A 13,735-nucleotide genomic window follows, 5' to 3' on the forward strand; every position below is an offset into this window, starting at 1 on the left:
TTTTTTGAAAAAAAAGGAAGTGGGAGAGAGGAAACATCTGGGCATGATGAGAAGCCCCAAAGTCTGCAAAGTATGCAAATGCCATGCTGAACACACTGTGTTAATCTAACTGGAGGATTGTGCTGGGTGAAAATTATGTTTTAGGTTATACCAAGGACTACTAAAACTATATGGCCATTCCTCCTTTGAAAACTGTAAAGCAAGAAGTTAATTAGATACGAATGGTTGCTGGCTTTTATATTTTCAAAAGGGAAAATATAACAGCCACTATTTCTTTGTTCCATTATCCTTTGTAGCCACTTTCAGCCAGAACAACAGTTATGAGCATTGTGGGTACATTATACTGAACTGTTTGAGCTCATAATCTCAAGAAGGTTAGAATTCACATCTCATACTATAGTCCTTTTCAGACGCTCTCTTCTCAAACAAGTGGAAGATGGAGAGTGAGGTGGTGTTAGAACAGTATTCACCAACCTGGTGCCCTCCTGTTATTTTAGAGTATAACTCCCATCAAAGTCATGGGGAAGGCTGTCTTACAGCAACCCTCAAAATAATCATTATCAATTCCGTTGTGGTGGTTTCCAGCCTCTAAAATGTTAAAATGCAGCATCACTATATGGCCCAAAGGCAAGCAATCTGCTTTTCCCCCTAAAGACCTATTCATTTACTTTGCCATTTTGGTTGATTCTTCATTGCCAATTCAATAGAAAGGACTAAAAACATCTTTTAAATTTCAGTATTTTATTTGACCGTTCTATGGCCAATTTTTCAATGCAGGAATGAAGAGACATCCACATATCACCTGAAAGTAATGTTTTCTCTGTCTTGTGCTGAAATTAATAATCAGAAGAGTCTTCTGCGGAGGCCTCCAAGCATCCTGATAACTTTAGGACCTCAAAGTTAATCAGATATGAAGTTTGAAACAGCAGCAAGTGCTGGGTACCTATAGAGGTGGGATCTTTTAACTATATTTTTCTTATATATCTATGAATGGCATCAATCCCATTTCAAATCTCCTCTCCCGATCCTGAATCCATGGTCTGAGAACTCCTTGATTGTGCCCTGCATCTGGTTCCAATCATGAGAGGACTTATTTGACTTTAATGCTAACTGTTTGCTCCTATTGGTTTTAAAACTCACCATTGAGGATATTATTGACCAATGGGTCAGTCACTGGATCCTTACTAGATAGCTCTGTATACCCTACAGCTGCCTTTAAGCACTCAAAGCATTCCAAACTGGCACTACTTGGGATGGTATAGTGTTATACTTGTAATGAAGAGCTAGGTTAAGAAGGATAATGAAAAACATTCACAGTTGCAGAAGCATGACCCACATGTTAAAATTAGTGGTAAACAGCTGAAGATTCATGAGCCACCCAGGATAAGGTAAACTTTCCCACCACACTCTTATGCCCTTTAATGATTAAGAAAAGACTTTTAACCCCAGCCCATCTTCAGCTAGCTAGTTTCAAGGAGTCAAAGGCTAGCATGGAAAAATGTGGCATGAGTTACAAGTAATGTTTAATGATTGGACAAAACAAAAAGTATGTAATGGGTGAGGAATTCACATGTGATTTTACCTGTCCTTGACAGCTTGAAGAGAGACGAGGGGAGATGGGGAACGGAATGACAATGGAATACTGAATGGAAGAAAAGTCTCATTCCGATCAGTGTCGACCATCACAGAAGCATGAGATACAGTGTCTAACAAACAAAATTAAAATTTAAAAGTCATAAAATGGAGTGATTTGACAACATATGCTTAGGACTGATCAGATGCTGTGCTTCACAACAGATTTTTTTCACCTCCTTCAAGTAGGTATCAATGCCAAAAGCCATTCAGCCATAATTGACACCTTTTTGCCAAATCATATGGGAAATAACAACACAATATGAACTACCAGCATTTAGGTGATCTGGCAGTTATACTTTTTTAAGAAAGCTCCTTGATTTGTCAGATAACTTTGGGCCAAGTTTCAAAGCATCTGTAGTAAAATGCAGCTTGAAATAGGAGTCCTAAAACACACTGCTAATGTGCATTTGAGGTTCGGGCAGCAATTTAGAATCTACAGAACCTGAGGACTTTTCAAATGTGTGTGTGTGTGTGGTGTGTATATAACACACCCAAAAAAATCAATCTATATCTATATCTAATCTATACCTATATCTATATCAGTGTCTCCTGGAATCAATTATGCAACACTTAATTTAGAGATTAGAGAATAGCCTCAATATCACTGATATTTTATTACTGATATTAAGCAAAGTGACAAGCGGCAAATGGAGCTTACAGTGTAAAACCTCCAAAGGCAAGAGCAAGGGGTTTACAGAATAAAGTGCATGGGGAAGACACAAGAAAAGCAAGTACCTTGCTGCTATTACCACTGTTTCAAGAAACCTGAATGTCTAAATTCCTTCTTCATCTTAATTTATGGAATTAGAAGCATTCTTGAAAATAAACCCTCAAACATGCAGCTTGTTCAAGGCCAAAGCTAAGATTTAAAAGGGACTATATTTTGCCCAAGAGAAAATTACAGCAGTTTAAAAATCTTAATTTTGTATACAAGTGAGAACAAAGGAATCCCTTCAAAGAAGAGAAGGGACTATTCATTACAAATGCTATCAGGAAACAGCACCAAGCAAAGCATGCATGTATAGCCTTAATCCAAAACATGCAAAATCTACAGCTTGACGTTACCAGCAAATTTGGTAAACCCCCATATTCCGGTCATCTATATTCAAACTACTGTTGTTCTAGGGGAATATTCATTGAAAGAATGGAGTATTTATCACCAGGACATTTCTCCCTTAAAACACCGCATACAATAAACAAAGCTCTCTTACCAACCATTGATAATGTGGTAATGATTCAAAACATTACTTTTCATGTACAAGACTAAACTATCCTCCTGAGGTCCAATGAACCTCCTTCCATTTTACAGAAGGAATACAATTTCAGCCATAAAAGTGAAACAGCTCCAAGTTTTGAATCCCCACCATTACACACAGAATTGCTTAGTTCCTATAAAACACTGAATCACCTTGTCAGCCAAAAGCTGGTGTCACTCTGAGATACGGAACTCAGGTGCTTACAGAGTTTCACAATAGCTTGACTGTAGCAGAAGAGGCTAACAGGTTTCTGAACACAAAATCTTAAAGGAGAGCCATGAAAGCAGCAGAGGTCATTATGATTTTCTACTTGAGTGAATTTATGAATCAATTTTTATGAATTGAACTGGATAGCAACCTTCATTTACATGACAGGGCAGCAACATCAAGAGTAGATGACATGAAGCAGTGATGTCTCTCTCACACAAACTATCAGACTTCCACCTAAGAATTACATCACCTGTTACTTAAATGATGAGGTACAACCTTTTAATTTTAATAAATTACTTTGGAGGAAAACATGACACCAGCATTCAAAACTGTCGCTACATAAACAAGTTAAATGATAATTTGTAGGGGAGTGTAGAAGTCCCTAACAATGCCACCAAACAGCTGGAATTAGCAACAACCTTGTTTTCAGAGCCAGCAGCAAATCCCCATCTATTTACAGGATACACACACAAGTATTTAATAAATGTTTGTATTACCAAATTCCTGGTGCTCTTCTTCCTGGTGTGTGTGAAATTCTCTCAATCTTTCATCTTCTGATAGAGTTTGGCTATGTAAGGAGCAAGAATCCTCATCAGATTGGCTGCCTCTTCGGCTAATAACACGATAAATGCCAGAATCTAATACGCTGAAACTTTCCTATTGAGAAATCATAATGTAAGCTTTTAAAGTCTGCCTTTATAAACTTGATCCAGCCAAAAGACAAGCCACTGATTTTAGTACAGAAGAGCACACATTTAACTCTCCTAATGAAAAAAATGGGAAATGCATATGAAGTCAGAGCAGGAACATGCCCTTGCTATTTCTAGAGTTAATCGATATTATAATAATCCAAATTATTTATTTAAAATAGTTTTATACCTCCTTTGAGAGTAAATGCTCTAAGGGCAGCTTATCAACATAACACAGAACAATGGAACTAAGATGCAATAAATAATACAAAGGGTTGTATCAAAAAGGTGTTGTTCAGCTGGCAGTAAGGCTTCCATTAGCAGAACAGGGAGGGAAATGATTTGGAGTGATTCACCTTTTCCCCCCTTATAGGCGTCTGAACCGGCTAAAATCTGCTCCAAGCAAGATTACATTTATTCCTAGACTGTTTTGATTATATGCATATTTATTGTATTATGAAAGCTCTCTTAGCATTGTGACTTCAAATCTACTATAACAACAGATGCATCTTGGAACAGAAAATACAGCCCAAACTATAGCTCCTATTATAATTATCAAATGTACAATATGTACCCACTCTTTTAAAAAAAGGCTAACTATAATGAAGCACTGATAAAATATAATTTTAAGGGAATGAAAATATAGCTATAATATGGATCGCATTTATAGGAATACGCTTACATGTGAAGAAATACTGCTCCTCCTGCTGCTGCATGCAGAATCTAAAGGCTCCAGCTTTGAGATTAGTTCTTCAAGTTGAGTAATGATATCACTTTGTGTTGAAAGATCCAACTGAGATTTCAAATGCTCTAGCTTATCTATGGGAAGAGCTTTTCTTGCCTAATAATGCATAAAGTTTTATTAAACAGGTTAAAATCTACTATTTTATTTATATCTTAACTTTATACACCGCTTGACTGTAAAAAACAAACAAACACAAAACCCTCAAACCATTGGGGTGCTGCTGCAGAGGGGGGGGGGGAGGGAGAAGCAAGGTGTAAAAAACTTTTCTTCCCTGAAGTTCCTTGATTACCACGTTGGCCTGGATCCTAAGGTAATAGATTATCTTTATTTGCATCGCAAGACTTACTATTTGTCAGAACTGCTTTTAAAAAGACATTTTAAAAAAATGATATATTAAACTTTGATTACCCGACATAAGACAATAGAATTCTGGAAGAGGCAGCAGACCCTGGCTGCAAGCGTCCAAAAGCTTCTTCTAAGTAAACGTTCTATACATTTTTCCACGGGTAGAAGGGAAAGGTGAGAGACTTTTCCACTGGTGTGCAAACAGAAGAGCTCGTTTTTATATACTGCAACATCATGAATATCTAGGCAAAACAGAAGATTACAAGAGTCAGCGCAGAGCTGCCCAATGTTTAATACTATACTTCATATTAACTAAAACAGTCTGATTGCACCTTTCAAGATTTTCATGTTTATAAACATATGAAAACTAGATAGGAGAATGCTTTCTTCTTCAGGCACAACTAATAATCACCACCACAAACAAGAGCAATTTGCCTGTCTCAGTGCTTGTAAGAAATGCAAGCCTGATTTCCCTTTCAGTCTTTATGCCATTCCATATCTAAAACAGGGGACTGTTTCAAGCACTTGTGGCTATTAAGAAATAAAGTACATGCTCATGTAGAAAAGTCTTGTTAGCATTACCCATTTTGCCTGATGCAACACATTTCCCCCCACTGTACACTGCGTGCACCAACTTCCAATTCATGGCAAAACAGGTATCAACCTCACTTCTCACAAAGGCATGGTGAACTTTATACTGACGTATGTACAGTTTCAAGAGCACATAAAAGAGATCCAAGTTCACTACAAATAATGTAATTTACCTTTCACTTCACTCCAGAGCAAAACTTGAACATTTTGTGGAATGAAAATATAAATGCCTCTTTCTGTCCATGTCATTACACAGTGCTCACTGTAAAGAAAAAAGATGTGGGTATCCAGAATTTGTTGTGATCACAACACAAAAAAAATTGAAAGTTTGAATGACAACATTCTAACACCTTCCATGATGCAGCACCCACAACATACATTTAAAGCCCTATGATACCCCCTTAATCAGTAATGGGCTCCCCCAAAGAATTCTGGTAGCAAAGAGTGTAGAAAGTTGTTTGGAGACCCCGTTTATTCCCCTCCTAGAGCAACCATCCCCAAAGTGGTTTAACAATCAATCCCTCTTCACAGGGAACTCTGGGAATTTTATAATGAAATGATTTTAGAATGTTGTATTATTTTACTGGGTTAAACCACAGAGCCTAGGACTTGCCGATCAGAAGGTTCAAATCCCCGCGACGGGGTGAGCTCCCGTTGCTCGGTCCCTGCTCCTGCCAACCTAGCAGTTCGAAAGCACGTCAAAGTGCAAGTAGATAAATAGGTACCGCTCCGGTGGGAAGGTAAATGGCGTTTCCGTGCGCTGCTCTGGTTCGCCAGAAGCGGCTTAGTCATGCTGGCCACGCCGGCTCCCTCGGCCAATAAAGTGAGATGAGCGCCGCAACCCCAGAGTCGGCCACAACTGGACCTAATGGTCAGGGATCCCTTTACCTTTATAATAATATTTACTGTTTGTTAGCCGCTCTGAGCCCAGCTTCAGCTGGGGAGGGCGGGATATAAATAAAATTTTGTTATTATTATTATTAATTATTAATTGTAGCTCTGTAAGGGGGAAAGCATTCTCCTAATAACTCTCCGCTTCCTTAACAAACTCCAGCTACCAAAATTCTTTGGAGAAAGCCATGACTATATCAAAGTGCTTTAAATGTATGGTGTGAATGTGGTCTCACTCAGCGTAACCTACTGCACAAGGTTGGTGCAGGGACAAAATACATGTTTCTATCTTGAGCAACATGGAAGGCAGGTGAGATATAAATGCAATAATAGAAATGCAATAATAGAAAGCTGAAAGACAGGGGCCACTAGGGGCGCATCGGAAGATGGCTGACAATAACATCTCTCCGACCCACAGGGGGTAATTAGGAGGCTGTGATGGGAGTAAATAGCCTCCCTACCCCCCCAGGATTGTGGGGGGGGGGCTGCCCTTGCCTGCTGTGCCCTATACCACCCCCAAATTTGAGGGAATGGGGGCACTAGGCAGAATGCCCTCCTGTGGATTTCGGCGCTCCTGGACGCCGTCTCTGATCCGCGCCGCTAGCTGCAAGAACTTCAAAAGGAACAATTAGGAAGAAGCAAATGCACATATTTCAAGGAAGGAGGGGGAGTAAAGACTGCTAGCTGAAGAGTTCTCTGATAAACAAGACGAGTCGGAAGAACAAGAATCAATTTTGAGAAGACAGCCAAGACTCAGTATGGCAAAAGGACTGGATGGGGGAGGGGGGGGACCTTTCTTTCTTTCCTCTATGTGATTAAACAAGAAAACCCCCCCCACAAGTCAGAAATGCCGCTTTAATGAGTTAAGCTGTGGATTTACGACTGTGTGGAGATAAAGGTTCTAACCAAAGCACGTTTTAAGAAAAGCGTGGAAAGTTTAAGAGCTCTGGAATGACGCAGTTAAAAATACCGTCGCCATATTGGTAAGCTCTGTCGGAGGACTTGAGTCTGGGAGGAGGAAAGAGCTGTTTTTATACTGTGGGTGAGACTACTCAGTGGGACTTAAAAACGACAGACCCTGAGATTAATGATGGAAAGAGCGATGTTATTTATGAAAGTGATGATATATGGAAACCATCACGATATGAGGATTGGTCGAACGGAAAAATCCACACAGGATATAATTGGTGTTTATCTGCTTAAGGAGATTATCAGAAGAGAGCATAAAGGAAAAAGAAAAATGTACGAACAAGATGAGACGTGGAAACAGCAAGATAAGACTGGATAGAATTATGAACTTTATCTGGACTGATTTAGATATGAACGCAGTAGCAAGATGATCGGAATCCCCCTTTGAAACTTGAAATATGGGTCCCCTCAACAAAAATTTAAAATTCGGCTTTGTAATTCGGAATTTATGTGATGTGACTTGATTTGCTTTGATTGGTCAGTTAATAAAAATTATATTTAAAAAAGAAAAGAAAAGAAAGCTGAAAGAGATCACTTAACCTAAATGTACCATTTGTCAACTAAATTTTTTTGCTGATCTGAATTGTTTTAGCTGCAGGGCTACAAGAAGAAATGGCTTCATATTTACCTCAAATAAAGCAGCCTAGGAAAAGCCAAAGACTGAGGGGAACAGGCTGAAACTTTGTATTCCAGATCATCCCTTTAAAAAGAAATAAAGTTTAATCAATTAGGTTTATTCAGTTTTAATTGTTGGATCAAGCACTACTTAAATTTTTGTTTCAAGAATCCAAGTATAATTCTGAATTATTTGGCATTGCCCAGTTATGTATGGCTGTTCTTTTTTGTTGTTGAACCCTTTTGTATTTGTTTGGTTTAGAGAAGATATCTTTCCCTGAACTTTATTTCTTCTACTGCATTAAAAAAACCCCACCACCAATATATATATTTGTTCCCAATTAATAAATTATCAGGTTGGATCCAGAAAAATGTTCAAAGAAGAGCTAGCTCAGTGGAAGGTGATTCCCTGGCAACCTCTCTTAAGGACTGGCGAACCCCACAAAAATCAGATGTAATCATCTGAAAAGCTTGGCGTTAGATTAAGCAACATATAAATCCACCACAAACAGTGTCTTTACAGCTGGGCTGCTTTCAGGAACCCGGTACATATCTGTGCAGTTAGCAATTTGTTCAAAAAGATGACTGCATTGTTAAAATTTGCCCAGGCTACATGCACCACTTCCATAAATGTGGGGCTACCACCACAAAGTGGTAGCTCTGCAAAACATGTGAATTGAGCCCCAGGCTCTAGGCTTTCATATGTGCTGAGATTTTGGGCTCCCTAAGCCCTAATTCAAATCTTACACTCCACCAACATCTGCTGTGTATCTCTGTACCACAAGCACCACACCACACTCAATGGAAAGCAGGGCAGAAAGAAAACTCTAAGAAAACTCTCAACTGATATCAGCCAACGTTACCTTCACCCACCCCATGACCTCAGTCACAAACATTACAGCACTGTTCCCCCACTATAGGAAAACCACAATCAAGATGAACACAAACACGTAAAGATTACATTGCTATGACCAATACCTTAGAGTCACAACAGGCAGAGGTGGTGATGACAAGAGCTGTTTGAATTGATGTGTACTTAGCACCTCCCCTTCAAAGTTCACTTCCCACATCCGTGAACCAGGACGTGCACAATATATCAAAGGCTGTTGGCTGCCACAACTCTTTCCGGCAGGGGAAAAACAAGATCCATATTCACCATCTCTTTCCTTGTTTCCAATTTTCCAAAATTTCTCCCTATATAAACCAAAAACATTTCGGGGAGGGGGGAAATCCAGTTTTAATCATTGTGGAATGAAGTGGCATGCATATCTTCACAGTTGACACATTTTTTATTCAGATTAAAGTTGGCAACCGAGGAGCATGCGACTGAAATTGAACTGGCATTTATTCATTCAAGAACATCTGCAGAAAAGAGTATTCCCTTCCAAAGGACAATGGAGGTGGCATCAAGTAGTTGGGCATATGTTTGGCAATTGTGCCTTGGAGTGGAGAAGATAACGGCATGGGCCTCTAATCGATTCATGGTGAAGGAGAAACAGTCAAACAATGGAGAGGCCTATGGCAAAACCGTATTTGTAGTGATGCCTCAGAGGAGGAGATGTAGTGAGCAGTTAGCATTGTGTTTTTTACACATTGCTAGCAGCTCTAGATGACTTGATAACAAAAAACAAAAATTAAAACACGAATAAACTAAATTGTGGGTGGAATGCAACTGCAAATTTTCTGTCTGCACCAGCATATCAGCCTGCCAGATTGAAGAGTTTCCTCTCGTGCGCTGTTCTAGGGGGTTCTCCCAACCTCCCAGAACCAATTTCAGCAGGCAGGGGGAGCTCTGTTGCAGAAGCCCTGGAGTTAGGTGGATTCTGCTCTATTTCTTCAGAAATGTGACAAAATGATTACTACTTATTACTAGGTGCAAATTAATGTTAAAAGTAGAGTTGCAGATGATCTGTAGAGAATCAAACCCAGAATGGCACCAGCATTATTTTAGGATACATTAATTACCTCTCAGTGTCACATAAGTAAGATCGGGTAAGAGAAGAAATAAGCAACCTTCCATCCAAATAATCAAGCTGAACCACACGAGAATCAACAGTGGTTATAATCTGAACTGGAAACATCACAAACGCAGTGGTAGCCTAAAGAAAGGTAAAGGAGAAATGTACAGTGAATTATTTCAGCACTGAAGGAAAAATCGACTTGCAAAATTGATTACATGAAACTGGAAAAATACACAAATAAAATTCAAATTGTTCAGGTTGCACTTCATTTTGTTTTTAAAATGCCTGGATACCCTCTCTGGAGTTGTAAATGCTCACCAGTATCTAAGGATCAATAAGACCCAGGCTTAAGCATGAAGAAATAAAACATGAACTGCAAAGCAGCTTCCAGAATTTTGTCCTCATATTTTGTCTTTTTGCAACAAAATGTTTGTATCAGAATTATGTCAGAATTCAGACATTACAATTTTTACAGATCACGTAATGCAAATAAGATTATCAAGATCTACATGTGACCACCTGCTTATTTCTGTAAATTTGGGCACACACAGTTGAGTGTTTCCCTTTATGCACGAGTTCGCATATACTCTAGCTACTTTCATGGTAAGTACTCCTCTGTCATGGTAAGTATTCATCACCATTGCAGTAAATGTGGTAAGGCCTATGTTCCTTCCTAAGGTTGGAATTGGGGAGTGTACAAGAGAGCAATTCCCACATCCAAGCTGCACTTTGGATGTCTTTGTAAAATCTCAGAAGTGCCAGGCCAACGAAGATCAGGATGACAACAGGGGCTTTGTGTATATTATTCTCCCCTTTGGTGATTCTCCAACACATCAGAAGTACTGTGATGAACTATATGATGCACTAGCCTCCGTCTTCCTCTCAGCCTTGGAAGATCCTAGTAACCTCAAAATCTGGCTTAGACCAGCCAAAATGTGTACAAGCCTGCTCTTATGTTCAAAATCTCACTTAAAATTTACCTTTCCTTGTTTGGATGTATTAATCTTGATGGCAGACACTTTGCCCACATGATCACCAACAAAAACACGAAATGCACTAGTATCCCAACAAAGAGCTGTTACTTTTCTGCCTTTGTGCTCAGAGGACACATAAATCCTTTCTGGTTTCCCACGACGTTCCTGATTCAATTCCCAGACAACAACAAGGCCTTGGCTGTAAAGTATAATAACTAAATTACTAAAAAAAAAATCTGTCATCTTCTCACAAACTCTCACATATTTAACAGTGTTCAGAACCTACATACAAATATTTATTTTATACAAACTTTGTATAATAATAATAATAATAATAATAAATTTTATTTATATCCCGCCCTCCCCAGCCGAAGCCGGGCTCAGGGCGGCTAACAATAATCAAATAATCAAACAATCGAATAATCACACATTCAAAATATTCATTATAAAAATTAATTAAAATCAAATTAATGGCAACCGATTAAGCAAGATTCTGTGCAGGTTGCCAGAGGAGGGAGTCAGGCTGCGCCCTGACCAAAGGCCTGGTGGAACAACTCTGTCTTGCAGGCCCTGCGGAAAGATGTCAGGTCCCGCAGGGCCCTAGTCTCTTGTGACAGAGCGTTCCACCAGATTGGAGCCGCAGCCGAGAAGGCCCTGGCTCTAGTTGAGGCCAGCCTAACCTCTCTGAGGCCTGGGACCTTGAGGATGTTATTATTTGCAGACCGTAGGTTTCTCTGTGGGGCATACCAGGAGAGGCGGTCCCGTAGGTACGAGGGTCCTAGGCCGTATAGGGCTTTAAAGGTTAAAACCAGCACCTTAAACCTGATCCTGTACTCCACCGGGAGCCAGTGCAGCTGGTATAGTACTGGATGAATGTGATCTCGCAGCGAAGACCCCATAAGGAGTCTCGCCGCGGCATTCTGCACCCGCTGGAGTTTCTGGGTCAGTCTCAAGGGCAGCCCCACGTAGAGCGAGTTACAATAATCCAGTCTGGAGGTGACCATCGCATGGATCACAGTGGCTAGTTCAGGGCGAGAGAGATAAGGGGCCAACTGCTTAGCTTGGCGGAGATGAAAAAATGCCGCCTTTGTTATAGCTGTAATCTGCGCCTCCATAGAGAGGGAGGTATCGAAGATTACACCCAAACTCTTAACGGACGGTGCTGGCACTAATTGCACCCCCGCAAGAGATGGGAGCTGCCCCCTCAATCCCATATCGTCCCGGCCCAGCCAGAGGACCTCTGTCTTCGAAGGATTTAACTTCAACCGGCTCCCACGTAACCATCCAGCCACAGCTTCCAGACATCTTGCCAGTGTGTCTGGGGCCGAGTCAGGATGGCCATCCATCAACAGATAGAGTTGGGTGTCATCAGCATACTGATGGCAGCCCAGCCCAAAACTCTGGACAAGCTGGGCGAGGGGACGCATAAAGATGTTAAAAAACATCGGGGAGAGAATCGCACCCTGAGGCACTCCACACACCAAGGAGTGGCGCGATGACAATTCCCCCCCAAGCGCCACCCTCTGTCCCCGACCAGAGAGAAACAAGCGCAGCCATTGAAGGACTGTGCCCTGGATCCCCACGTCGGCAAGGCGGTGGTCCAGGAGTTCGTGATCAACCATGTCGAAGGCTGCTGACAGATCTAGAAGAATCAGCAGCCCCGACCCGCCTCGATCCAGCTGCCTGCGGAGATCATCTGTTAGGGCGACCAGAGCCGTCTCGGTCCCATGGCCAGCGCGGAAGCCGGACTGGAATGGATCCAGAGCAGATGTTTCATCCAGAAACCTACCAAGCTGTTCAGCAACCGCTCTCTCAATCACCTTACCCAGGAATGGAAGATTCGAGACCGGGCAGTAATTGGATAGATCTAAGGGATCTAATGATGTTTTCTTTAAGAGCGGACGCACCACTGCCTCCTTCAGTTCCCCTGGGAATATCCCAGTGCCAAGGGACAAATTGATGATAGCCCCCAGGGGGGCCCGCACCTCGTCTGGACACGCTCTAATCAGCCATGACGGGCACGGGTCAAGAGGACAGGTGGTGGGCTTTCCAGCTCGGAGGAGTCTGTCCACATCAGCTGGAGATATCCAGTCAAAATGGTCCAATACTGGACCCGAGGACAGTCAAGGGGCCTCCAGTTCCTTTATTGTATCCAAATTGGCAGGGAGGTCATGGCGGAGCAACAGGACCTTCTCCGCAAAAAAGCTCGCAAATGCCTCACAGCTGTGTGTCAGATTGTTATTTAAATTTGGCTGTCCTTCAAGGGACGTTAAAGACCGAATTATACTAAATAATTGCGCCGGGCGAGAGCTAGCGGATGCAATGGAGGCCGAGAAGCAAGACTTCTTAGCGGCCTTCACTGCCATCTCATAGGTTTTCATAAAAGCCCTATAAGATGTTCTTGAGGCTCCGTCACGGGCACCCCGCCATACTCGCTCTAGCCGTCTGAGGTCCCGCTTCATTTTCCGAAGCTCCTCGGTAAACCAGGGAGCCCGGTTTCTGCGGGGTCGCAGAGGGCGCTTAGGTGCGATCTCATCGATGGCTGCCAGGAGCTGGGTATTCCAGCCCTCAACAAGCTCAGTCAATGAGTCGCCAGGGGGAGCAAGGTCCCGCAAGGCTTGACGGAATCTATCAGGGTCCATCAGCCTCTGCGGGCGAGCCCAAATCGGCTCGCCACCTAAGCAGGGTGGGGGTGGAAAGTCAATCCTGGCTTTCAGAGCGTAGTGATCAGACCATGGCACCTTCATCGAAGGAGACATGATCACATCTATACCGGCGCCAAAGATCAAGTCCAGCGTGTGGCCTGCTTGATGTGTGGGGCCCGAAACAAACTGGGAGAGCCCTAGTGTCGCCA

At 41.8% G+C, this 13,735-nt stretch overlaps 1 protein-coding gene across 3 annotated transcripts in view; it reads right to left on the reverse strand.

Moving 5' to 3' along the window:
• HPS5 (HPS5 biogenesis of lysosomal organelles complex 2 subunit 2) overlaps window positions 1-13,735 on the reverse strand; it is a 32,596-nt gene that overhangs the window by 13,052 nt on the left and 5,809 nt on the right. For all 3 annotated transcript variants that reach the window (XM_079987130.1, XM_079987131.1, XM_079987129.1), the window contains exons 5-13: window positions 10,888-11,080; window positions 9,912-10,045; window positions 8,925-9,140; window positions 7,960-8,031; window positions 5,645-5,733; window positions 4,944-5,122; window positions 4,473-4,631; window positions 3,599-3,758; window positions 1,583-1,706 (exon numbers count right to left, since the gene is read on the reverse strand). In XM_079987130.1, coding sequence (XP_079843256.1) covers window positions 1,583-1,706; window positions 3,599-3,758; window positions 4,473-4,631; window positions 4,944-5,122; window positions 5,645-5,733; window positions 7,960-8,031; window positions 8,925-9,140; window positions 9,912-10,045; window positions 10,888-11,080 — 1,326 coding nt within the window. The remainder of the gene's footprint in view (window positions 1-1,582; window positions 1,707-3,598; window positions 3,759-4,472; window positions 4,632-4,943; window positions 5,123-5,644; window positions 5,734-7,959; window positions 8,032-8,924; window positions 9,141-9,911; window positions 10,046-10,887; window positions 11,081-13,735) is intronic.

This window comes from Podarcis cretensis (assembly GCF_951804945.1).
Source record: "Podarcis cretensis genome assembly, chromosome: 1".
Lineage (NCBI taxonomy): Eukaryota > Metazoa > Chordata > Lepidosauria > Squamata > Lacertidae > Podarcis > Podarcis cretensis.